General features: G+C 44.5%; 2 protein-coding genes across 4 annotated transcripts; one reads left to right on the top strand and one right to left on the bottom strand.

Annotated features, from left to right (window-relative positions):
* Window positions 1-117: 117 nt before the first annotated feature.
* LOC129851171 (bromodomain and PHD finger-containing protein 3-like) lies at window positions 118-20,572 on the bottom strand. 3 transcript variants are annotated; one of them, XM_055917525.1, is made up of 14 exons: window positions 20,231-20,572; window positions 9,626-9,713; window positions 7,666-9,241; window positions 7,281-7,437; window positions 7,042-7,173; window positions 6,722-6,850; window positions 6,290-6,602; window positions 5,809-6,093; window positions 5,089-5,649; window positions 4,842-4,911; window positions 4,656-4,732; window positions 4,351-4,481; window positions 3,661-3,815; window positions 118-3,515 (listed from the first exon to the last, which is right to left on the bottom strand). In XM_055917525.1, the coding sequence occupies exons 3-14, from the start codon at window positions 9,177-9,179 to the stop codon at window positions 3,320-3,322; spliced, it is 3,720 nt and encodes a 1,239-aa protein (XP_055773500.1). In that variant the 5' UTR covers window positions 9,180-9,241; window positions 9,626-9,713; window positions 20,231-20,572; the 3' UTR covers window positions 118-3,319. The 3 variants fall into 3 exon arrangements, with proteins under 3 accessions (XP_055773500.1, XP_055773499.1, XP_055773502.1); XM_055917524.1 differs by lacking the exon at window positions 9,626-9,713; XM_055917527.1 differs by lacking the exon at window positions 9,626-9,713 and having other exon boundaries at window positions 4,351-4,448.
* A 748-nt stretch (window positions 20,573-21,320) lies between these two features.
* On the top strand, window positions 21,321-26,391 carry LOC129851170 (glutamate receptor U1-like). Its single transcript, XM_055917523.1, has 10 exons — window positions 21,321-21,458; window positions 21,636-21,721; window positions 23,305-23,336; window positions 23,464-23,643; window positions 23,830-24,053; window positions 24,166-24,263; window positions 24,399-24,616; window positions 24,790-25,009; window positions 25,206-25,450; window positions 25,568-26,391. Exons 2-10 carry the CDS (start codon window positions 21,652-21,654, stop codon window positions 25,670-25,672), a joined length of 1,392 nt encoding a protein of 463 aa, XP_055773498.1. The 5' UTR covers window positions 21,321-21,458; window positions 21,636-21,651; the 3' UTR covers window positions 25,673-26,391.
* The last annotated feature ends 731 nt before the right edge of the window (window positions 26,392-27,122 follow it).

Below are 27,122 nucleotides of genomic sequence, written 5' to 3'. Positions count from 1 at the left end.
GTTAGGAATATTCTATCCAGAGTATTATGTTCAGTGAGTTCCTAAATAAATCCCAGGTTGCACAAACCACCATGTCATTTTATAACTGCATGGTAGATTTTAAGACTGAAAACAAACTGTTTTAAACAATATTTATTTGAGAAAATATTGTTTGACAGATTGTAGATCTTGTGGTATAATTCAAATGACAAGATCCAGAACTCCTTTGTGCCACCTAATAAACAGTCTAGTAGGCTAGTGCACTTATGCCTAGACAACTACAGGGTTTTGTGCCAACTGACCACTAGGAAACATTGATACAAAGAGCTACAAAGCTTCCTACATCTTTTTAAATATTTTTTTTTTTTAAATAACAGACTCAATTGTCACATTATAAATTAAAATCTAATATTTAGATTTTTTTTGCATTCCTTAAATTACTTTGTGTATTATAAACACAGACATTTACATATATACAAATATGCATTGCTTCTATATGCACATAACCAAGTGTTTTTCATTTTTTTTCTTCATACCTATGGCTTCAGAGCTCAATCTACAAACCATTTCAAACTAACATTGTGCTTTTCAAGTCATTGGAGGGTTTGCAAATCACATCTTGCCACGGACTGGAATCCCAAGTTATTGACCTTATTGAAATGGTTGCAGTGACCCATTTCCTAAGTCATGACTAGACATTCAAAAGTCCTGTTCCATCAAATAGCTGCAACAAGCACACCACCACCATTTCATATAAAAGAAATAAAACCAGAAATAGCATCAATGTGTAAAAATGTATAAGAAGCATGGCATTTCAATGATAAATCTGAATATGCTTTGAATCAATCAAATCCCCTTTGAGGATAAAATATATACAATGACTTTCTTTGTCTTGATTGACTTCGGGCTAAAACAAAATGTATATTATTACTAGACTCATTGCAACAGAGTGGTTGTGTAAAGTACTAAAAAGTAATCACAATGAGTAATCAGATTTTATCTTAAAAAATATATATCCTACAATCCATCTTTTAGGAACTCCTCCTTTCACATTTCCCCCCAATTTCCCAAATTATAACATTCCCCCTAAAAAAGGTCAGAGTCAACCAGATCATCACTCATTTAGGTAGTTGCAGCCAAATACACTGCTCAAAAAAATAAAGGGAACACTTAAACACAATGTAACTCCAAGTCAATCACACTTCTGTGAAATCAAACTGTCCACTTAGGAAGCAACACTGATTGACAATAAATTTCACATGATGTTGTGCAAATGGAATAGACAACAGGTGGAAATTATAGGCAATTAGCAAGACACCCCCAATAAAGGAGTGGTTCTGCAGGTGGTGACCACAGACCACTTCTCAGTTCCTATGCTTCCTGGCTGATGTTTTGGTCACTTTTGAATGCTGGCGGTGCTTTCACTCTAGTGGTAGCATGAGACGGAGTCTACAACCCACACAAGTGGCTCAGGTAGTGCAGCTCATCCAGGATGGCACATCAATGTGAGCTGTGGCAAGAAGGTTTGCTGTGTCTGTCAGCGTAGTGTCCAGAGCATGGAGGCGCTACCAGGAGACAGGCCAGTACATCAGGAGACGTGGAGGAGGCCGTAGGAGGGCAACAACCCAGCAGCAGGACCGCTACCTCCGCCTTTGTGCAAGGAGGTGCACTGCCAGAGCCCTGCAAAATGACCTCCAGCAGGCCACAAATGTGCATGTGTCTGCCCAAACGGTCAGAAACAGACTCCATGAGGGTGGTATGAGGGCCGAGATGAGATCCTCAGACCCCTTGTGAGACCATATGCTGACACATGCACATTTGTGGCCTGCTGGAGGTCATTTTGCAGGGCTCTGGCAGTGCACCTCCTTGCACAAAGGCGGAGGTAGCGGTTAACAGCATGTTAAATGTATTGTCAATCAGTGTTGCTTCCTAAGTGGACAGTTTGATTTCACAGAAGTGTGATTGACTTGGAGTTACATTGTGTTGTTTAAGTGTTCCCTTTATTTTTTTGAGCAGTGTATATTGGCACCCTTGCACTTTTCTTAAAGAAAAAGAAGGGGGGGGCTTCAGTTTACATTTTTTTTCCTGAAAATAAAAGCAAAATACCATGGACAACATTATTGGCATCTACAAGCTAATACTTGGTCGCACAGCCTTTGGCCAAGTTGACTGCAAAATAACACCATAGATGATCTTGCTGCACCTTTCTAGTGGCAATTTGGCCCACTCTTCAGCTGCAGACTGCTCCAATTCTGTAATGTTTGAGTCGTGCCTTCCACCAACTGCTGTTTTCAGATCTCTCCATAGGTTTTTGATGGGATTCAGATCTGGACTCCAGTACATTCCTGTGCTTATTGTTGAACCATTCCTGGGTGCTTTTTGATGTGTGTTTGGGTTTTTGTCCTGCTGGAAGACCCGCACCCTTCAAAAGAGACCCAGTTTTTGGACACCGAGTTGAACACCGTACTCCAAAACACCTTGCAAACATTCAAGGCCCTACGTACCAGAGGCGTCAAAGCAACCCCACAGCATTATCGAACCTTCCCCATGTTTGATTTTAGTGAGGGTGTTCTTTTCTTTGAATGCTTAATTTGGTCATTGGTAAACATAGGAAGACCCCACTCCTGAAATTGACAAGAAAGCCCTGGGGTTGCTTTGCTTCCTCTGGGGTCCTTGAATGTGTACAAAACATCATCAAATCATGAGATTATCAGGTGTTTGAGTACGATGTTCAACCCAGTGTCCAAAAACTGGGTCTCTGTTGAAGGTTGTGGGTCTTCCAGCAGAACAACTCAAATACACATCAAAAAGCAGCCAGGCATGTTTCAAGAATAAAACAGTGAACTGTTCTGGAGTGGCCAGTGATAAGTCCAGAACTGAATCCCATCAAAAACCTATGGAGAGATCGGCACCACTCAAACATTGAAGAATTGGAGCAGTCTGCAGCTGAAGAGTGGGACAAATTGCCAGTAGAACAGTGCAGCAAGCTAATTATTTTTCAGTTAACTTAGCCAAAGGCTGGCCAACAAAGTATGAGCTCCTGCCAATAATGTTGTCCATTCCATTTGCTTTTATTTTCTAAATTAGAATTGTTAACTTAAGTTTCCCCATAGCAAAATGGTGTACAGCAATGTTGACAATCCAATAGGAACATTATTTGAGAAGAAAGTTAATTATTTAAGAAAACTGTATATTGAACCACTCAAATTCCATGTCCACCTACTAGTAAATGAATGAAGAAAATGTTATTTTCTCACTGAAGATTTGTGTTATTGGTGAGGGTTTGAGCAGTCCTAGTCAGACAGTTTGCAGTGGATTTGCAGACTGACACTAAAATCCTTCATATAAAATTGGAGGGGTTGAAAGTGAGGTTCCCCTTGACGTGGTTGATAACGTGGTTCAGGTGTATCATGGCACGGTCGTATGCCGTGTGTACAGACTTGCGGACGCTGGGCTTCTTGCCCTCCATCAGGCGCAGTTTGTCCACCGTGTCATCCATCCCCATTTGTAGCAACTTGTCCCGTGGCAGCCATTGCCTAAAAGGAAGAAAGAGGGTTCAAAAGAACACAAAAACATACAATAGCAATCAATAGACACACACATCAACTACCCCAAAAAACAGCCTTAGCTAATTAATGTGAGACTAAGCTTTCAGCAGAACACTCGTCTTGAATTTCTTACCAGGTCCTTTTGGTGTCGAAGAACAGCACAAGGTAGTGCCTCTCCCCGGTCTCCTTCTGCCTCCGCTCCCCCAGTTTTAGCACGTCCCCAGGAGGCACGGGGATGGGGATGCCATTGTGAAGAAGCCCTTCCTGAGGCATGTCTGAGTCAACAACCTGGGGAAACACATTGGCAGTTTATGTACCCTGTTAGTCTCTGTGGTACAACAATGGGCGAGTTGGTTTTGCATCCGCCGATGCCACGGTTGAGCAGGGTTTGCACATTTTAGACCATTGCTTATAAAATGAAAACTACACCCACCTCAGGCAACGAGTCATGCAAAACCAACTCGCTGAATGACTGGTGAGGTCAGCATAGACTACATCGGGGAGGCAGGCAGCCCAGTGGTTAGAGCACTGGGCCAGTAACAGACAGGTTGCTGGATTGAATCCCCGAGCTGACAAGGTAAAAATCTGTCATTCTGCCCCTGAACAAGGCAGTTAACCCACTGTTCCTAGGCTGTCATTGTAAATAAGTATTTGTTTGTAACGGACTTGCCTAGTTAAATAAAAGGTTAAAAAAATAAAATGTAAACATCTAAAATGAGGATTGTAACTTATCAACCATTGCTTGTGCCAACCCCCCAAAAATATTGAAAATCAGGCCAACCTTCTTATTGCAATGAATAAGTGACTGAACTCATGTTCTCACCATTGCTGGGTATGATGGATATCCACGACACTTAGCCCAGACCAGGTCGAGGGGTGTGAGCTCGGTGTCACTATCAAAGGGCAAGAGCATACTTCCCCCTGAGCACAAACACAAAGATGTGGGATGTTGAACTGGAAAAATGGAAATGGTTGAGATGGAAAAATTATTTTCTGTAATGATATTTAGAATTTTACAGGATTTACTATAATGTATACATCTATATTTGCCAATACACGATTTACTGGAAGTTGAAATTGGAGCTCTTTTGTCTGACCCTAAGGTCTGTGGTGCCTGAACACACTCACCTGAGCCTCCATTCTGGCTCTCTGGGACTTTAGCCAGAGCTGGTTTACCACGGCTGCGTTTGGGTGGCGGGGGGACACTTTATCCATAGACAGAACAAAGGAAAGAGGTATGTTATTTCTGAACATATTCCATCTTGGAAATCAATCTACATTTCAGAGGTATCATGTGTTTAGTGGGATCCTCACCTATGTTTTTGGTCATTGGATGCTATGTCTGAGGAGTCATCTTTGTGCTTTCCTAGACCATTTGTAAAGCCTAGTAGAATACAAATTCTGTACATCATCATTATGATCTACCCTCTCTTCCCTTATGCAACTCACAAATAAAGGGTAAAGACATGGTTTCCTTAATAACAAGTAATAACTTATTACTCATCGCCTACAGCTTTAATAAAATGACAGAGCAAATGTAAATACATTTTTTTGTATCTACCTTCCACTTTGATAAGGGGGAGGGGCTTGTCTCCCTCGCTGTCAGAGCTGGGCCTTCTGGACCTCAGGCGGTGGGATGACGGTGAGGAGGGAGTGGGGGGAGGGGCAGGGGTGGAAAGGGCAGTCTCACTGGGAGGTTTTGTAATGGTGGGGGAACTGTCCAATCCATTGGTTTTACCCTCAGTGGTCCCTACATACTGTAACTGAGCTGCTCTAATCTTTGCCAGTCTCGCTCCATTTTTAGCTTTCTTGAACAGAACAGATGTCCGCCGGCCAACTCCAATCAAAGGACAGGCGTTAGTGGGGGGACTGGGAGTCTGTGAAGGAGAGAACTTTTGAGAATCGTCCTTCTGTTTGCACGGTGTCGCTGTCTCCTCAACTTCAGCATCATCGTCACTCTGCCCTTTTCCCCCACTCGGCGAGGATCTCTGGCGTTTGTAAGAGCGCCCTGGTGACCTCCGTCCTGCGGTCACAAGGCCCGGTACGGGTGGCTCAGGTGGGGCATCGCCTTGCAGGGGGGACGACGCTGGGCATGAAGGCTCTAGTGTTGGTGGAGAGGCATCTACAAGAAGGAAACATGCATTCACTTTGTTAGAATAATAAAATCAGAAATGCACAACAGCAAAATCATTAGCTAATTAAACTAACACATCCATACCAGAAAGACTAGTAGAGTTGGACAGCAACAAGTCCATGAACAATCAAAGTACATCCCTTTTACCTTTCCCCGGAGTAGAGGCTGATGTTAAAGGACTGTTCTCCACATTGTCCTTCTTTCCCTTTTCTTCCTCCTCTTCCTCTTCCTCTTCTTCTTTCCCGTTGTGCGATTGTGAGCGCTGTTGTTTGTGCGTGACTGTGTTGATCTCTCTACGCAGCAGCCGGATGCGTTTGGTTCGTCCTCCACTGGAGCGCATGGATGCCACCATGTCCAGCTTTTCCAGCAGGGCCTTTAGCTGCTCCTCTGTGGACAGGTGGAGCCTGTTGTCTGGATCCAGGAGAGAGTCCACTGTACAGAACACAAAGGCCGTAAAAGAGAGAACAGGTAGTTGAGATGAAGGATGAGAAAAATTCATTTCTGCAATGAAAAGCGCGATAGAAATTCAATCAATAATAATGATTTGTTATGTGTTTTACGATTGTGAAAGGCAGATTTTTCACCGGAAGCCATTCCAAGGCCAACCCAGTTGGTGTGCTCTGCTCACCGTCCTCCCAGGTGCATTGGTAGAAGCCGTGCTTGTTGGGAGAGTCTGGGAGGTGCATGCCCGTGCTGGGGTCCAACCCGATGCTCTGCGCCTGTCTGTGGGCATGGCGGAGGACGGCTCCTCCCACCTCCCGTAGGTGCAGGGCGGCTTGGTGGAACGCGGTCTCCTTGGAGTTGTACCTCAGGCAGTTGGACACCATGAGGTTAAAGTCCCCCTCCAGGTCGGCTGTGGAGCAGTAGGCATGGGCCTCCAGTTTGGCACGCATGCTGGATAAATCCATGGGCTTGGAGATGAACTCCAGATAGTCTGGCACCTTCAATTAAAAACATACAAATTAACAGACTATTCAAGAAAAGGAGGAGACAACTGCAGTACTACTTGCTGAATTTTAAATCAATGCAAAAAGTGACCCATTTATCTAACCCTACTAACCTCTGCTAGATTGACAGGCTGAGAGAAAATTTGTGCTGTGTCCTTCTCCTGAAGCTGGTCCAGGGTGGAACGCAGCAGTATTAACACAGGGGTCAACTTCAGCTCCAGAGCAGCCTGTTGAAGTTTCATCTGAAGGGAGAGAGAGAGAGAGGGGGAGAGAAAGAGGGAATATGAAAGAGTGCAGAGTCATTTAAGAAAAGACATAAGAACGATACAGTGATTGTAAAAGTTCATTATTTTCATACGGTATATGCAGATGGTAACTCATGATTATATAATATGTTGACATTTTACACAGTGTCCTCTGACTGAAACAGTACCTGCTCTCTCTTTAGTCTCTCTCTCTTGCGGACGAGTTCCACCAGAAGCCGGGCTCTCTCCAGGTCCTGCCGCAACTTCTGCCAGTACCGTAGCTCCTCCCTCGCCGCACAAAGCTTCTCATCTGGTTCCCTCTGAACACATGCACACACACATTCAGCTTCACAATTTCTATTTCACCATCAACATGAGATCTATAATTGACTTTGGGTCTCTCTCTCCCTCCCTGTATCTTCCTGACCTGCTCAGCAGTCTTGTGAGCCTGCAGATGCGAGTGCAGACGCCGGATGAGAGGCATGCCGTTTCGGGACTGACGTTTCAGCAACCAGTAGTTGTGAAGCCTCTGCATGAACTGGTTCTTCCTCTGGACAGCAACCCCAATGCAAATCTTGTTCAGCCTGTTTACGACATAGCAATAACTGTTAATCATACGTTGGCATCCTTCCACTGTATAGGTGGTGTATTAATAGTTAGTATAAGGCAGCTGTACTGTTACATTAAACATGCTAAATAAATACACAAAAATGTGCTTTCTACACTGAGATTACTACAAGCAAATATAGTTATAAGGAAAACTACTGCTACTGAGAGTGGTGTGTTAGGAGAAGGGGTGTCTGAGGTCAGACCTGTGAGAGGGGATTTGAGGCACCAGCAGCACAGGCACAGCAGAGCGACGGGTCGTCTGACCAGCTAGGCTCTTCTTTCCTTTCTTCTTCTTCTGGCCTTTGGGAGTCTTTTTACTGGGCGGTGCCGGGGGGCTCTGAGTGTAGGACCTTTGACCCCTGTTCCCCCTGCCTCCCACCAGCCTTCCCTCCACAGCCTCATCACCTGACCCATCTCGCCGTGACCCGACTGGGGAGTGATTCTCACAGAAGGCAGTCTTCTTCACAGAGAAGGTGGTTCCGTTGACCCCAGTCTCCCGGACCGGGTCGATCTTCATGAAGAGGCCAGCCTTCTGGGCACAGCTGACATGGAAGGCCCTGTAACAGTTGGCCTTGTGGCACTGGATGGACGCACCCCGGCCTTTCTGCTTGCACAGGTAGCAGGTGAGCTTCCAGCGGGCTGAGGGGATGTTCTTCACCCCCTCCACTGGCTCCAGGAATACCATGTTGGCAAAGCACACCTCTGGGATCCATATGGCACAGACAACATGGGCCCAGCGTCCATCACTAGTCTGTTTGAAGGCACCTCCCCGATTGGGGCAGAGCACACAGTCCACAGGGCGCGAGGGGGACTGCAGACAGCAGCGGCACAGCCACTGGCCCTCAGGGATGTAGGGAACACCGTAACACTCCTGGTGGACGGCCAGGTTGCAGATGTCACAGAATAGGATGACGTTGCTGTTGAGACACTCGTCGTCCAGGCAGACGCAGCAGAAGGCGTCCTCGTCTATGGCACTCTGGGACAGGGCCTGGCTCCGTGACTCCAGGATGGACTCCCTCTCCAGACGGTCGATCAGCAGCTCAAAGGTGTCCGGGGAGACGGACGCATGGCCATCAGATACTCTCTTCTGGTTGACCATCTCCAGCCAGGCCAGGTCCTCCTCGTCCATGTCGTACTCTGCCTCACAGTCCTGCTCCTCCCCTGACTTCTCTACAAAACGGTAGTAGGCCACAGGTAGGGGAGGGGTGTCTAAAGGACACGGGCAGTCAAGCACGCGGAAGGTTGGCTCGGGGAGAGGGCTTTGGTGAGAAGGGTGTTGGGAGGAATTGGTGTGGCTTTGAGTGTACTGCTGACTGCCAGAACGTCGGCTCTGGTGAGATGAGGTTTTGCTTTCCCTCCTGCGGCCCTTTGGGTTGGGAGGTTTGCGCCCTGGTCTGGCTCTGCTCTGGGTTTGTTCGCTGTTCTCTTTGTTACTGTTGCACTCAACAATGTCCTGAGCCATCATCTCATCCTCTGTGATGACTGGCAGAGGGTCGGTGATGCTGATCCTGTGAAGCCTTCCATCCAGGTCCACCTCCACCATCTTCTGGGCCTGAGCATAGGTCAAAGTTTCTCTAGATGGAGATAGCTGCAGTCTATAGGGGGAAGGGGGCCGCAGCTGAACACTGGAGTCCCTGCCCCTCCCCCTCCCTCTACCCCTGCCCATCTCAAGGCCAACTACTCCTGGCCTGCATCCCCTCCTCCGCAGCCTCCTCATGGGGGTTTGCACTAGCTTCCTAGATTGGAGAGGGCGAGGAGGACAGCGAGGAGGACGGAGTTCTGCAAAAGAAGGAAAGAAAAAACCTAATCTGCTAAATTCATAATTTCACAATAAGTCAAGAGGAACTAATTAGAAGATATCATTCATAACATTTCAAATGTAGGCTGATTACATATCACATTAGGAGTTGACAGATAAGGAAAACCCACCAGAGTAAATTTGAAACAGTCAAACACCAACTTATCAACATACTATAGCTAATCCACTCTCCAGTGCCAGCCAATGAGATATATTTTCTAACTATCTTTAGTGCATTCGGAAAGCATTCAGACCCCACGTTACAGCCTTATTCTAAAATGTATTAAGTTAATTGTTGTCCTCATCACATCTACACAAAAAAAACGGTTTAGACATTTTTGAAAATCTATTAAAAACAGAACTACCTTATTTACACAAGCATTCAGACCCTTTGCTATGAGTCGAAATTGAGCTCAGGTGCATCTTGTTTCCATTGATCATCCTTCAGTCCACCTGTGGTAAATTAAATCGATTAGACATTTGGAAAGGCACACACCTTTGTATATAAAAAGTCCCACAGTTGACAGTGCATGTCAGAGCAAAAACCAAGCCATGGGGTCAAAGGAATTGTCTGTAGAGCTTCAAAACAGGATTGTCGAGGCACAGATCTGGGGAAGGGTACCAAAGCATTTCTGCAGCATTGAAGGTCCCCAAGAACATAGTGGCCTCCATCATTCTTGAAGGTTCCTAGAGCTGGCCGCCTGGCCAAACAATCAGGGGAGAAGGGCCTTGGTCAGGGAGGTCACTCTGACAAAGCTCCTCTGTGGAGATGGGATAACCTTCCAGAAGGACAACCATATCTGCAGCACTCCAGCAATCAGGCCTTGATGGTAGAGCGGCCAGGCAGAAACCACTTCTCAGTAAAAAGCAAGACAGCCCGCTTGGAGTTTGCCAAAAGGCACCTAAAGGACTCTCATAATCAAGACTCTCTGGTCTGATGAAACCGGAATGCCAAGTGCCATGTCTTGAGGAAACCTGCCACCATCCCTACGGTGAAGCATGGTGGTGGCAACATCATGCTGTGGGGATTTTTTTCAGGGACTGGGAGACTAGTCAAGATCAAGGGAAAGATGAACGGAGTAAAACACAGAGTGATGCTTGATGAAAACCTGCTCCAGAGCGCTCATGACCTCAAACTGGGGTGAAGATTCACCTTCCAACAGGACAACGACCCTAGGCACACAGCCAAGACAACGCAGGAGTGGCTTCGGGACAAGTCTCGGAATGTCCTTGAGTGGCCCAGTCAGAGCCCGGAACTGAAAATAGCTGTGCAGAAACACTCCCCATCGGGTGAAACTCCCCAAATACAGGTGTACCAAGCTTGTAGCATCATACCCAAGCAGACATGAGGCTGTATTCGCTGCCAAAGGTGCTTCAACAAAGTACTGAGTAAAGGGTCTGAATACTTATGTAAATGTGACAGGTTTTTAGAAATTTGGCAAATATATAAAAAATTAAAAACTGTTTTTGCTTTGTCATTATGGGGTATTGTGTGTAGATTGATGATGGAGAAAAAACTATTTCATCCATTTTAGAATAAGGCTGTAACGTAACAAAATGTGGAAAAAGTCGAGAGTTCTGAATACTTTCCGAATGCACTGTATCAAAACACATGAGTATGTAGACAACCTTTAAAATTGTGGATTTGGCTATTTTAGCCACACCCATTGCTGACAGGTGTATAAAATTCAAGCACATAGCCATGCAATCTATATAGCAAAACATTGTCAGTAGAATGGCCTTACTGAAGAGCTCAGTGACTTTCAACGTGGCACCCTCATAGAATGCCACCTTTCCAACAAGTCAGTATTTTTTTTTGCAGAGCTGCCTTGGTCAACTGTGAGTGCTGTTATTGTGAAGTGGAAACTTCTAGGAGCAACAATGGCTCACCAACGAAGTGGTAGGCCACATAAGCTAATTCCATATCTGACAGTCCGACGGACGAATCTGGGTTTGGCGATGCCAGGAGAACGCTACCTGCCCGAATGCATAGTGCCAACTGTAAAGTTTGGTGGAGGAGGAATAATTGTTTAGGGCTGTTTTACATGATTCAGGCAAGGCCCCTTTAGTTAGGGTTAATAGGGATAACCATTTGGGAAAGGCCCTTTGCTGTTTCAGCATGACAATGCCCCCGTGCACAAAGGGAGGTCATACATAAATGGCTTGTCGAGATCAGTGTGGAAGAACTTGACTGGCCCTGACCTCAACCCCATGGAACACCTTTGGGATGAATTGGAACGCAGACTGCGAGCCAGGCCTAATCGCCCAACATCAGTGCCTGACCTCACTACTGCTCGTGGCTGAATGGAAGCAAGTCCCCGCGGCAATGTTCCTACGTCTAGTGGAAAGCCTTCCCAGAAGAGTGGAGGCTGTTTTGGCAGCAAAAGGGGGGACCAACTCCATATTAATGCCCATGATTTTGGAATGAGATGCTTGACGAGTAGGTGTCCACATACTTTTGGTCATGTAGTGTATATATAAAATAGACAGAGCTAGCGAGAGCCGGCAGTTTATTAGGTACACCCATCTAGTACCAGGTCACCCCTTTCCCTCCAGAACAGCCTAAATTATTTGGGGCATGGAAACGTTGCTCAAATATTATCAAGGGACCTAACGTGTGCCAGGAAAACATTCCCCACATCATTACACCACCAGCCTCTACCATTGACACCATGCAAGATGGGGCCATGGACTCATGCCCTTTACACCAAATCCTGACTCTGCCATCAGCATAACGCAACAGGAACCGGGATTTGTCGGATCAGGCGATGTTTTTCCACTCCGCAAAATTTCCAGTGTCGGTGATGGCATGCCCACCGGAGCCGCTTCTTTTTTTTTGTTGCTGAAAGGAGTGCAATAGCCCATCCGTGACAAGTACAGACAACTTGTGTTTTCTGAGATGCCGTTCTGCACTCCACTGTTGTACTGCGCCATTATTTTCCTGTTTGTAGCCCGCCTGTTAGCTTGCAAGATTCTTTCCATTCTCCTTTGACCGCGCATCAACGAGCTGTTTTTACCCACAGGACTGCCTCGGACTGGATTTGTATTTTTTTGTCACACCATTATCGGTAAACCCTAGACACTGTCGTGCATGAAAAGCCCAGGAGGCCGGCCGTTTCTGAGACACTGGAACCGGCAAGCCTGGCAATGGCGCTCAAAGTCGCTTAGGAGTGGGTCTAGGGTTTCCGGGATGGTGGTATTGATGTGAGCCATGAAGTGCTTTGAAAGGCTGGTCATGGCTAAAACTGAAGAACATACGCACATCCAGCTACTTTCCGCAGGTTCTGGAGTTGTAGGCAAACTCATGGAAATCAGAATGGAAAACGCTGCACACTGCTGCTCACATCAACACCATGATCCCGGACACCCTAGACACACTCCAATTTGCATACAGCTCAAACAGGTGACGCAATCTCAATTACACTCCACACTGCCCTTTCCCACCTGGACAAAAGGAACACCTATGTGAGAATGCTGTTCATTGATTACCGCTCAGCATTCAACACCATAGCACATTCAACGCTCATCACTAAGCTAAGGACCCTGGGACTAAACAGCTCCCTCTGCAACTGGATCCTGGACTTCCTGACAGGCCAACCCCAAGGTGGTAAGGGTAGACAACAACACATCTGCCTCTGTGATCCTCAACATGGGGGCCCCTCAAGGGTGAGTGCAAGGTCCCCTCCTGTATCCCGTTCACCCACGACTGCGTGGTCAAGCACAACTCCAACACCATCATTAAGTTTGCCGACGATCACCGACAACGACGAGACAGCTTATATGGAGGTGGTGAGAGACAACAACCTCTACCGCAACGTGAGCAAGATAAAGGAGCTGATCATAGACTACAGGAAAAGGAGGGCTGAGCACGCACCCATTCACATCGACTGGGCTGTAGTGGATCCTTTGTGTCCACCAACAAACTCTCATGGTCCAAACACACCAAGACAGTCGTGAAGAGGGCACAACAATGCCTTTTCTCCCTCAGGAGACTGAAAATATATGGCATGGGTCCTCTGATCCTCAAAAAATTCTACAGCTGCACCACCGAGAGCATCTTGACTGGTTACATCACTGCCTTGTATGGCAACTGCTCGGCATCTGACCGTAAGCTAAAGAGGGTAGTGTGTATGGCCCATCACTGGGGCCAAGTGTCCAACCATCCAGGACCTTTATACCAGGCAGTGTCAGAGGAAGGCCCTAAAAATTGTCAAAGACTCCAGGCACCCAAGTCAGTCTTCGCTCTGCTACCACACGGCAAGTGGAACCGGAGCGTCAAGTCTACAGTAGGTCCAAAAGGCTCCTTAACAGCTTATACTCCCAAGTCATAAGACTGCTCAACAATTAAATAAATGGCTCCCCAGACAATTTGCATTGCATTCGTTTTACACAGCTGCTACTCGCTGTTTATCATCTATGCATAGTCACTTTACCCCTACTTACATGTACAGTACCAATCAAAAGTTTAGACACACCTACTCATTCAAGAGTTTTTCTTTATTTTTACCATTTTCTACATTGTAGAATAATAGTTAAGAAATCAAAACGATTAAATAACACATGGAATCATGTAGTAACCAAAAGTATAAAACAAATCAAAATATATTATAGATACTTCAAAGTAGTCACCCTTTGCCTTGATGCCAGCATTACACACTCTTGGCATTCTCTCAACCAGCTGTGAGTATGGTTGAGAGAATCACCTGGAATTCTTTTCCAACAGTCTTGAACGAGTTCCCACATATCCTGAGCACTTGCTGGCTGCATTTCCTTCACTCTGCAGTCAAACTCATCCCAAACCATCTCAATTGGGTTGAGGTCGGGTGATTGTGGAGGCCAGGTTATCTGATGGAGCACTGCATCACTCTCCTTCTTGGTCAAATAGCCCTTACACAGCCTGGAGGCATGTGAGGTCATTGTTCTGTTAAAAAACAAATGATAGTCCCACTAAGCGCAAACCAGATGGGATGGCATATCGCTGCAGAATGCTGTGGTAGCCATGCTGGTTAAGTGTGCCTTGAATTCTAAATAAAATCACTGACAGTGTCACCAGCAAAGTACCAACACACCTCTTCCTCCATGTGTAACAGTATAACTTCAGTCCGTCCCCTCGCCCCGACCCGGGCGCGAACCAGGGACCCTCTGCACACATTAACAACAGTCACCCACGAAGCATCGTTACCCATCGCTCCAAAAAAGCTGCGGCCCTTGCAGAGCAAGGGGAAGCACTACTTCAAGGTTTCAGAGCAAGTGACGTCACCAATTGAAAGGCTGCTAGCGCGCACCACCGCTACCTAACAAGCCATTTCACATCGGTTACACATGCTTCACGGTGGGAACCACATAGAGATCATCCATTCACTTACTGTGTCTCACAAAGACACGGCAGTTGAACCAAAAATCTCAAATTTGGACTCATTAGACCAAAGGACAAATTTGCACCGGTCTAGTGTCCATTGAGCGTGTTTCTTGGCCCAAGCAAGTCTTTTATTGGTGTCCTTTAGTAGTGGTTTCTTTGCAGCAATTTGACTATAAAGGCCTGATTCAAACAGTCTCCTCTGAACAGTTGACGTTGAGATGTGTCTGTTACTTGAACTCTGTGATGCTTCACAGAGTTATTTGGGCTGCAATTTCTGAGGCTGGTAACTAATGAACGTAACCTCTGCAGCAGAAGTGAATCTGGGCTTTCCTGTCCTGTGGCGGTGCTCATGAGAGCCAGTTTCATCATAGCGCTTGATGGTTTTTGGGACTGCACTTGAAGAAACTTTCAAAGTTCTTAATTTTCTGGATTGACTGACCTTCATGTCTTAAAGTAATGATGGACTGTCATTTCTCTTTTCTTATTTGAGCTGTTCTTGCCATAATATGGACTTGGTCTTTTACCAAATCTTCTGCATTTACAAAATATATATTTCACCTTTATTTAAACAGGTAGGCAAGTTGAGAACAAGTTCTCATTTACAACTACGACCTGGCCAAGATAAAGCAAAGCAGTGCGACAAAAACACAGTTACACATGGGATAAACAAACATAGTCAATAACACAATAGAAAAATCTGTATACAGTGTGTGCAAATGAAGTAAGGGGGTAAGGCAATAAATAGGCCAATAGTGGTGAAGTAATTAGAATTTAGCAATTTACACTGAAGTGATATACAGTTGAAGTCGGAAGTTTACATACACCTTTTCCAAATACATTTAAACTCAGTTTTTCACAATTACTGGCATTTATTCCTAGTAAAAAGTCCCTGTCTTAGTTCAGCTGGGATCACAACCTCATTTTAAGAATGTGAAATGTCAGAATAATAGTAGAGAGAATTATTTATTTCAGCTTTTATTTCTTTCATTACATTCCCAGTGGGTCAGAATTTTACAAACACTCAATTAGTATTTGGTAGCATTGCCTTTAAATTGTTTAACTTGGGTCAAACGTTTCAGGTAGCCATCCACAAGCTTCCCACAATAAGTTGGGTGAATTTTGGCCCATTCCTCCTGACAGAGCTGGCATAACAGTCAGGTTTGTAGGCCTCCTTACTCGCACACGCTTTTTCAGTTCTGGCCTAAAAATTTATATAGGATTGAGGTCAGGGCTTTGTTGAGGGCCCCTCCAAAACAATGGTCATTATGGCCAAACAGTTCTATTTTTGTTTCATCAAACCAGAGGACATTTCTCCAAAAAGTACAATCTTTGTCCCCATGTGCAGTTGCAAACCGTAGTCTGCCTTTTTTATGGCGGTTTTGGAGCAGTGGCTTCTTCCTTGCTGAGCGGCCTTTCAGGTTATGTCGATATATGACTCATTTTACTGTGGATATAGATACTTTTGTACCTGTTTCCTCCAGCATCTTCACAAGGTCCTTTGCTGTTGTTCTGGGATTGATTTGCACTTTTCGCACCAAAGTACAATCATCTCAAGGAGACAGAACGTGTCTCCTTCCTGAGCGGGGTGACGGCTGCATGGTCCCATGGTGTCTATACGTGCGTACTATTGTTTGTACAGATGAACGTGGTATCTTCAGGAATTTGGAAATTGCTCCCAAGGATGAACCAGACTTGTGGAGGTCTACATATTTTTTCTGAGGTCTTGGCTGATTTATTTAGATTTTCCTATGGTGTCAAGCAAAGAGGCACTGAGTTTGAAGGTAGGCCTTGAAATACATCCACAGGTACACCTCCAATTGACACAAATGATGTCAATTAGCCTATCAGAAGCTTCTAAAGCCATGACATCATTTTCTGGAATTTTCCAAGCTGTTTAAAGGCACAGCAACTTAGTGTATGTAAACTTCTCACCCACTGGAATTGTGATACAGTGAATTATAAGTGAAATAATCTGTCCGTTAACAATTGTTGGGAAAATGACTTGTGTCATGCCTGCTGGAGCGCGTGCTACGGGTGGGTGTTGCTATGGTGACAAGTGAGCTGAGATAAGGCGGAGCTTTACCTAGCAAAGACTTATGGATGACCTGGAGGCAGTGGGTTTGGCGATGAATATGTAGCGAGGACCAGCCAACGAGAGCATACAGGTCAAGTCGGTGGGTAGTATATGGGGCTTTGGTGACAAAACAGATGGCACTGTGATAGACTACATCCAATTTGCTGAGTAGAGTGTCATGGATAGGTAGGATAGTCAGTTTTACGAGGGAATGTTTGGCAGCATGAGTGAAGGAGGCTTTGTTGCAGAATAGGAAGCCGATTCTAGATTTAACTTTGGATTGGAGATGCTTAATGTGAGTCTGGAAGGAGAGTTTACAGTCTAGCCAGACACCTAGGTATTTATAGTTGTCCACATATTCTAAGTCAGAACCGTCCAGAGTAGTGATGCTAGTCAGGCGGGTGCAGGCAGCGATCGGTTGAAGAGCATGCATTTCGTTTGACTAGCATTCAAGAGCAGTTGGAGGCCACGGAAGGAGTGTTGTATGGCGTTGAAGCTCGTTTGGAGGTTTGTTAACACAGTGTCCCGAGGGGCCAGATGTATACAGAATGGTGTTGTCTGCGTAGAGGTGGATCAAAGAAGCACCCGCAGCAAGAGCAACATCATTGATATATACAGAGAAAAGAGTCGGCCCGAGAATTGAACCCTGTGGCACCCCCATAGAGACTGCCAGAGGTCCGGACAACAGGCCTTCCGATTTGACACACTGACCTCTATCTGAGAAGTAGTTAGTGAACCAGGCGAGGCAGTCATTAGAGAAACCAAGGCTGTTAACTCTGCCGATAAGAATACGGTGATTGACAGAGTCAAAAGCCTTGGCCAGGTCGATGAAGACGGCTGCACAATACTGTCTTTTATCGATGGCGGTTATGATATCGTTTAGGACCTTGAGCATGGCTGAGGTGCACCCGTGACCAGCTCGGAAACCAGATTGCATAGTGGAGAAGGTACAGTGGGATTCGAAATAGTTGGTGATCTGTCTGTTCTCTTGGCTTTCAAAGACTTTAGAAAGGCAGGGCAGGATGGCTATAGGTCTGTAACAGTTTGGGTCTAGAGTGTCTCCCCCTTAGAGGGGGATGACCGCAGCCGCTTTCCAATCTTTAGGAATCTCAGATGATATGAAAGAGAGGTTGAACAGACTAGTAATAGGGGTTGCAACAATGGCGGTGGATAATTTTAGGAAGAGAGGGTCCAGATCGTCTAGCCCAGCTGATTTGTAGGGATCCAGATTTTGCAACTTTTTCAGAACATCAGCTGTTTGGATTTGGGTGAAGGAGAAGCAATGTGGGGAGGGGGGGCCTTGGGCCAGTTGCTGTGGGGGTGCAAAGCTGTTGGCCGGGGGTTGGGGTAGCCAGGTGTAAAGCATGGCCAGCCGTAGAGAAATGCTTATTAAAATTCTTGATTATCGTGTATTTATCAGTGGTGAGTCTTTCCTAGTCTCAATGCAGTGGGCAGGTGTGAGGAGGTACTCTTATTCTCCATGGACTTTACAGTGTCCCAAAACTTTTTGGAATTAGTGCTGCAGGATGAAAATTTCTGTTTAAACAAGCTGGCCTTTGCTTTCCTAACTGACTATGTACATTGGTTCCTGACTTCCCTGAAAAGTTGCATATCGCGGGGACTATTTGAAGCGAGTGCAGTACGCCACAGGGTGATTTTGTGCTCGTCAAGGGCAGTCAAGTCTGGAGTGAACCAAGGGCTATATCTGTTCTTAGTTCTACATTTTTTGAAAGGGGCATGCTTATTTAAGATGGTGAGGAAAGCACTTTAAAGAACAACCAGGCATCCTCTACTGACGGGATGAGGTCAATATCCTTCCAGGATACCCGGGCCAGGTCAATTAGAAAGGCCTGCTCACAGAAGTGTTTTAGGGAGCGTTTGACAGTGATGAGGGGTGGTCTTTGACCGCGGAACCATAACGGATGCAGACAATGAGGCAGTGGTCGCTGAGATCCTGTTTGAAAACAGCAGAGGTGTATTTAGAGGGCAAGTTGGTCAAGATGATATCTATGAGGGTTCCCATGTTTACGGATTTGGGGTTGTACCTGGTAGGTTCCTTGATAATTTGTGTGAGATTGAGGGCATCTAGCTTAGATTGTAGGACGGCCGGGGTGTTAAGCATATCCCAATTTAGGTCACCTAGCAGTACGAACTCTTGACGATAGATGGGGTGCAATCAATTCACATCCCTACCTTGTCACAACACAACTGATTGGCTCAAACACATTAAGTAAAGAAATTCCACAAATGAACTTAACAAGGCACACCTGTTAATTGAAATACATTCCAGGAGAGTACCTCATGAAGCTGGTTGAGAGAATGCCAAGAGTGTGCAAAGCTGTCATCAAGGCAAAGGGTGGCTACTTTGAAGAATCTCAAACACTTTTTTGGTTACAACATGATTCCATGTGTAAAAATAATAGTACAAATAAATAAAAACCCTTGAATGAGTAGGTGTCCAAACTTTTGACTGGTACTGTACATATTACCTCAATTACCTTGGCTTTCCTGTACCAGCACATATGACTCGTTATTGTTATTTTATTCAGTTACTTCCTTATTTTTTACACTTGTTTATTTAGTAAATATTTTCTTAACAACGGAATTGTTGGTTAAGGGCTTGTCAGTACACCAGTAGGTCTACACGATCTGATTTGGAGGTCACTCATTTTGCCCATTCTAAAGTTCAATTAACAGTAACTGAATACCCTGATGCCTGTCTGCCTGCTTTATATAGTATGTCACGAACACGTGACTCACCTTCTGTAGGACCGAACCATTTTCGTGAATGTGGTGGTTGTACCTAATAAACTGGTCACTGAGTGTATAAATACACATCATTGGTGCCAGTCTGCAGCAAGTTTGTGCAAGACAAGAGGCTCACATGAACGTGTGCATTACATTCTATTTCTGGACAAAATAGCCACACAGCAAAAAATATTTGGCCTACTGATTTTACAAGTCATCTGCAATCTCAAACAAATGTGTTTTTCTGATATGCGATTAATTTATCTAAAAGTAATTTGGTATTACACTACAAGATTTTAGAACCTGCGAACATAACACTCGAGAGTACATCTCGGCATCCAATCACGGCTCGAGACCATTGCACACGTATTTTTCTTACCAATCAACTGCTCGTATTATTTTCTATTTTTTGCTTACAGCTGAACATAAGACATAGTTGGGTTGCGGGGCGCTAAATACCAAACCGAGTATCCCGACTGTCAGCCATTTTATCCGTTCAACAACATTTGCAGTCAACACTATTATTGTGAACTGATACGCAACCGATAAAAACTATGGCAACAGCACAACCGGGGCACTATAGCCAGGTTAACACTGCACAACTGTACACTTGCAATATCGGCTAGATTGCCGCAATATGTGCGTCCTCGTATGTGTACGCAGGCTACAGACCCTTCAGTATAACTAGGTTAGCGCAAACTAGCTTGCACATAACTAGCTCGACATGACGAACGCCACATCTTATGAAGCAAAAACAAACAAGTCAGCCAAAATGTTGGAAGTGTTTACCTTGTTTAACGTGATCCTATGGTATGCGCGAGCCAGAGAAAGGTAATATTAGGTAGCTAATGTTGAAATACGACCGAAACGGACCTCCTAATAACAAGCTATGGCATTGCTAGCCGGTAATTTCAGGGGCGACAGCGTCATCTTCAGCACTTCAGTCCTCCATGGTGACTTCAGACAAAAGCTCAAACTCGACCTGGTTACATATCTGTGATTTAGACTTTTTCAACTGGAAATACATACACTAATTGTTACATAAAATTATGTAAGATGTGTCAGGTTGATGTAGCTAGCTAGATATTCAGTCAAGATGGCTTGAAAAATACGCCCCTTTGGGGGGAAAAAACTAGCACAGCCAATTGTGCGTCCTATTTTTGCCGCGTACACAACGCGCATTCGATTATGATTGGCCAACACAGAAAACCCATTGCATCGAGTTGTAACGGGAGCACATATTAGCGCAAATCGTTGAGAAAAGCTCATCGACCTTTCTTGCGCGCCTTAACTTCATTATCGACGCACAACAGTATTTCACACCTGTTACGTCCAGTACAGTGCTGCTTAGAAGTTGTATTCCTTTTGATACGTTGGTTACGGTTTTAAAAAATAGGTGAACCAGGTGCATAATGTAGGCTATGCCTGTATGCATAGCCTTTTTCTGCATACTTACTTAACTTGTCACAATTTATTGCATATACAAAAAAATTGATATTGATTAATGAAGGGGCAACATATCTGCAGCCAAGAGTTAGACATGTAAGAGGAATAGCGCATGCAAGTGACCTAGCCAGTTCCCTTTGCTGTTTACACTACACACATTCCCACCCCTTTCGTTTGTCAATGTTTTTTTTTAAACCTTTTCTTTATTATTTGTTCAGGAGCCTATAGCCTTGCTCTGTAAATAGATGTGAACCTGGGGCTGACTTCAAACCAGTCACAAGCAATTTGGCAGATTATAAGATTTTTTCTCAATTATAACAGCAGATTCATGTGTTTGAATCTACCAAACATATTATTAAGTGACACATTCACGGGACAAACTCTTTGTCTGTCCCCCACCCCCCTTTAAAATCTCTTTCTCCACCCACAAAAAAGTCCATTGGCTGTTTTAGCAACTATGTTGTGTTGGGATGAATATTTCTCATCATCATTTGCTCTAGTTCATCAGGATCAGTTTATAGTTGGAAGGTTCAACACAGCAGACTCAATTTACAGCTAACAATCCTGTCAGGTATGGAGATATTTTTCATTTGTTTATTGTCATAGATTTAATATGTCCATGTTTCATACCTAGGGCATTTTTTTGTCAGCTGTTCAATTTTATTCCTTAATTTATTCCCTGAGTTTTTTTGTTCTCTGAATTTAATAGTTTGTAATATCAATCACATTGATTGTTTTACATCATTAGGATCAACGGTGAAACCATGAGGGTGCTGGAGGGTGTTGTAGTGTGCACCGTGGTGCTTCTACTGTCCCTAGGGAGCTGTGCTGCAGGTAATGCAATGTTTAAGCATTGTGCTCTTACCAATGCTGTTATTGTCTGGCGGTACAGCAAAAACATTATATTGTTAATAACCTCTAAAGAGCTGGAGCAGAACATTGCGGATTTATTTGGTATGGCAATGAGTGACAAGGAGTTGGCATCAGGGGCGGACATAGCGATTTGGGGACCCATTTAAAAATTCTGTTGATGGGCCCCCTAACACCCAAAGGAGACATTTCCCCCATAACTGTACTGCTTGATTATTATTATCCCACAATTAAAAATGAAATTTATAGGGCCTATAAAGATGTTGAGTGAGTGGCTCACTGACATTTGTGTGAAAAATATATAACCAAAATAGTCCAAAATCAGTCAGTGTGGGCAGCTGGGGTCCATTTAATTAGAAACCTATGAAACATAGCTAAGTCCACCTATTGTTGGCATGACGACACAAACAAACTGGGACTCTGGCTAAATTCATGTGAAAATGACATACTATATCTGTACTTTAGATGTTTTTCTTTAGCCGTTTGACCAGTTGTTGCACTTGTATCCCTGTCTGGTGGCAGTGTGACAGTGGATATGCTCATTTTGGTGCCAGACTCCTCATGTCCTCTCTGCTTGACATGGTATAGTTTCTCAGGCCTTGACGAGTCATAAATGGGGAGACTGTCAGCTGGGAATGGCATCAAAGTGAGGGGCCGCATCCTGTCTGGCACACACACACACCATACCCCACTCTGATAGAAAAAGAAGAGAGCCAGCTGACATGATCACAAAAATCCTTGTGTTTAAGTGTAGCCAAATAGTGACAGGGCCATTGAGAGCTTGTATGTGTGTCATATTTTGAATAGGAGGAGCTGATGTGTGTGTCAGGATCGCCCTATGGTATTGATGGAGCCCTGAGGCCTTAGCCTGAATCAAGGCTTTTGATACTCTTTGACTGCCCTCCCACCCCATTGTGATGGCTTGAATTAACTCACTAACTGGTTTATGGCTGTAAATAGATCTTGGGGGTTTTCAACATTTTCAAGAGGGAAAAGAGAGTGGCCAGATCTCTGGGATGCCGGAAACCAGTGGTGATGAGTAAGAAGGCATCAATGCACCCCCACATTCACCCTCACTATCTGCAAAGGGGTCACTGGCTTAGGGTATAAGGCCTAAAGAAGGCCACAACACAAAGAGCTCTTTGATTCAGCCTGCTAAATTGTGAAGGCACTCCAATTGCACTCAGAGTGAAAGAAAAACTCAGTGATGTTAAACCAGTGGGACTGGAAAGACGCTTTGGCAATATCTCAATGCCGATGGAGAAGTTCTGCTAAAGCCTGCTGCCGGTTCCCTCTCCTCTCTCTTCAATGTGTCAGCATATATGTTGTTGTCCTCATGTGTATATGCCTTTATTCAATTGACATGATATATTGATGCATTGATGCTCTTAGAAAGCACTCAAAATGTTCCACTGTTGGAGATGCTGCGAATCCTAATTGATTTAACTAAAGATGTAATTAGACATGTTCAAATACAACTTCATTTGGATGTGGGTGCTCTGAGTCAAGATAACCTCTATATTTTACTATATTTTTTCCCTTATCAGTGCGACCAGACTTGACAATCACTACAATAAAGGTAGTAAGATACCTGTTTCTGACACTATACTTTATTGCTTGAAAGCATTTTATACTCAAATTCAAGACATTTGCTGCTGTATAAATATGATTACATCAGAATGGTTCCTTTGTGTCCCATCTTTCAGCAAGATCCATACACCATGTCCAAAGGCTCTCAGCTGGAAGGGTACTGCATGGACCTGCTGTCTGAACTGGCCAAGAAACTGAGCTTCAAATACAATGTTCACCTGGTGAAAGATGGGTCCTATGGCAGGCAGGATGAGAGTGGGGCCTGGAACGGGGTGATCGGTGAGGTGGTGAGAGGGGTGAGTAAAGCTAGCATTTTCATACATAAGTGATTATAGTACAACAAAAATCTACTCACACATCTGCTTATGATAGATACTGTACAGATGTGACTATAACCATGTGTGATGTTATTAATGCAGATAAAAAGCAAATGTATAATATGCTAGTCCATAAAATATTAATATATATTCTTATCCGTATAGGAGGCAGACCTGGCGATTGCTCCTCTGACCCTTACTGCTGCCCGGGAGAAGGCTGTGGGGATGACCAAACCCTTCATGCAGACAGGCATCAGTATTCTCCTGAGGAAAGACATCTCAGAAGAGGCTGGCTTCTTTGACTTCCTTACCCCCTTCTCAGTAGATACCTGGGTGGGGATCCTCGCTGCGTACCTGGGGACTGCTGTCTGTTTCTGTGTAGTAGCCAGGTGAGTTGTTATTGTGATGAACTTTCGTCAGAAAATACATTTATCGTGTGCCTGACGGGAGCCTTTTACAAGTAGAATTTAAAGACGGTTACACAAAACTTTTTCAACACAGACTCAGTCCGTGTGAGTGGAGTCAACCCCAGACTGAGAAAAACAGCTTCACTCTCAGCCACAGTCTGTGGTACACTGCTGGAGCCCTCACTTTACAGGGTAACTAACAGGGTTTTAACCAGGCATTTCAACCAATAGCTTACCCACAGCAGTACAACATAAGAGCTTAGGAGGAGCTCTATATGGGTCTGTGGTTAGGTGTTCTGATTTAGTATTCCTTTATCTTATTTTCAGGTGCCGGTCCACACCCCAAAGCTTTATCAGGACGCATTATCTGCTGCACCTGGTGGATGTTTGGTCTGGTACTCTTGGGCTGCTATTTCTCCAACATCAGCACCTCTCAGGGCTCAGACTCCAATTCACTGATGGTGAAAGGGTTTGAGGACCTGGCCAACCAGCAAGGGATTGAGTATGGGACCCTGTCTGGCTCCTCTACGCTTGCGTACTTCAAGGTGAGGCCAGTGTACCCCGCCACACCCGGCCCTCCTATATCCCTCTTTTTCCCTTCACTCTTTACCATCAAAGGATTAGGCTCACGTGTCAGTGTCTCAGTTCTGTCAGTTCTCTCAGCAGCATACTGACTTTCTCTTCCTCCTGTCTGTGGTTTTTCTTTTCCTTGGTGTAGAACTCTAATAACCCAACCTACCGCAAGATCTATGAGCACATGGAAAGAACCAAGAGTTTTGTGTCGTCAATGGATGAGGGTGTTCGCCGGGCAAAGGAGGGCAACTTTGCCTTCATTGGAGAGTCCGTGTCACTGGACTTGGCGGTGGCACGTCACTGTGAGCTGATCCGTGTCCATGAGGTCATCGGCATGAGAGGGTACAGCATTGCATCCACCCTGGGTGAGCCATGTAGTCTAGGCTGATAGTGAGATCTCATGCAACACATATTGACTGAAACCTTTAAAAACTGTTCCTGTAATCAAAATAGCAAGGCACCCAGATACTCATGCGATCCACATATTGGCTTATGGCTGATTTTACGACCTTATGACAACAAGCCAGCTGACTTGCAAATGGTACTGTTTGTGTCATTCAGGTTCTCCCATGCTGAAGAACCTGAGCGTGGCCATCCTGCAGCTCAGTGAGGCAGGAGAGTTGTCCTACCTGCGCAGTAAGTGGTGGGCCAGCAGCTGCATGGCAGACCCAGCCAAGGCCTCCTCCCTGCAGCCCCACAGCCTGAAGGGCATGTTTCTGGTGCTGGCCCTGGGCCTGGGACTGGGGGTGCTGCTGGCTGTCCTGGAGCTCACCGCCAAGTCCCGGAGCGGTGCTGGGGAGCAGAGGGTGAGCTAGTCACTGCTGGTTTAACACTGGTGCATTGTGTGAATATTTCATATGAATGGATAAGCAGATTTCCTGGTCAAGATCTCTCTAAACATCTATACAATTTGCTCCCCACAGAAATCATGTTGCACAGTGTTGTCTGAAGAACTGAGTCAGCGTTTCAGTGGTACCACCACCAAAGAGAAGAGAAGTGAGGAAACCACAGACAAAGAAAAAGCATGAGGAGACATGATAGTATATGATAATATATACAGCCTGACAAAGCAAATGTCTCCATGCAGGTCTTGACATGAGTCATGGCTTGTATACTTCTTTTCATTTTCAATACTATCTACCACAGTGAGACAGAGTATATCAGAAAGGCTTCCAGACTGTTATATGATATATGTTTATTAACAGAGTGGTACATAACATAGTGAAGTCAATTAACAATACTACTGAAGTACTATGTTTAAAAATAATTATATGATAGCAGAGCATTTTACCGAGAAAACCAACATGTATATTTACTGTTACAAAACATGTAATGTGTACTGATTTATAAATATTTAAGGGGTGTGCAAAAAATAAATTAAACATGAAGATCCAAGTCAAGTCATCTGTAAATTATGAAAAATGATCCATTTCAAAGAGTTTACATTTCAGTACTTTGGTTCGGAACAAATACTGAGAACAACAGATTACTGCTATTAATTGTATGATGCAGTAAATTTGTTTCAAAGTAGATTATACATTTACATATTGTAGATACTAAGTAAACCTAACTGTTTTTGTACAATTGGCAGCACACATTTTGCGCATTCCTTTCGAAACTATAAAACTGTTAGTTACATTTTTTGTTTATTATAGAACTCAACATAAATAAAAAAGCATTATGTCATAGAATGATGTTGATGAAAAAGTTACGGCACATCTTTCAATAAAACCAGTCTAATAATGAATATATGTTCCATTCTGTTTCAATCAGAACTATTTACCACTTGGTAATACATTCTATTTACAATACATGCATCTTGATGTAAAATCAAAATACCCACATCAAAAAGTAGGTGATTACATTATACTGATAAACTTGTTTGGGCTCCTGTAATGATCCTGCGTGTGTAGCTGACAGTACAGACCACGGTGGTACATTTTGTTCCATGTATCTAGAATCTAGATACATGCAAGGTAATGCTATATGTTTAGAGTGTATTTCATACTCTTATGTTTAATCCAATGCTGCTCACTGCTGTGATTCTTCTAATTGCTGACTACTACCACATGGAGTAAATAAAACACATCAAATAGCATTGTCATTCCAGGTCATCAATCAACATCGATTTTGTACTGTCGAATGATCTGAGCATACAGGTACAGATTTCTACTAAACACATTGTGACTCATTCAAAACAATACATCTTTAACACTGGCATGCTCTCTAGCTGGGATACAATAAAACAATCTAATAAGCTTCACTCTTACCATCAAAAAAGAGTGGTGAACTACAGCGCATCTCCCTTATCTTCTGGTTGAAGAGGGAGTTTGTCTGGCTCTACAGGGTGCCCACTTCTCTCTGCTCACCGACTGGCACACAGGAGGGCAGGAGCTCCAGACTCAGACTGTCTATACTGCCACCACTGCTGGAGTCACTGTCAGATAGGCAGAAGCCATTGGGTACAGGCTTCACCTG

Source organism: Salvelinus fontinalis, chromosome 3 (assembly GCF_029448725.1).
Source record: "Salvelinus fontinalis isolate EN_2023a chromosome 3, ASM2944872v1, whole genome shotgun sequence".
Lineage (NCBI taxonomy): Eukaryota > Metazoa > Chordata > Actinopteri > Salmoniformes > Salmonidae > Salvelinus > Salvelinus fontinalis.
The sequence above is the reverse complement of the archived record's forward strand: the minus strand, read 5'-3'. Positions and strand labels throughout refer to the sequence as shown.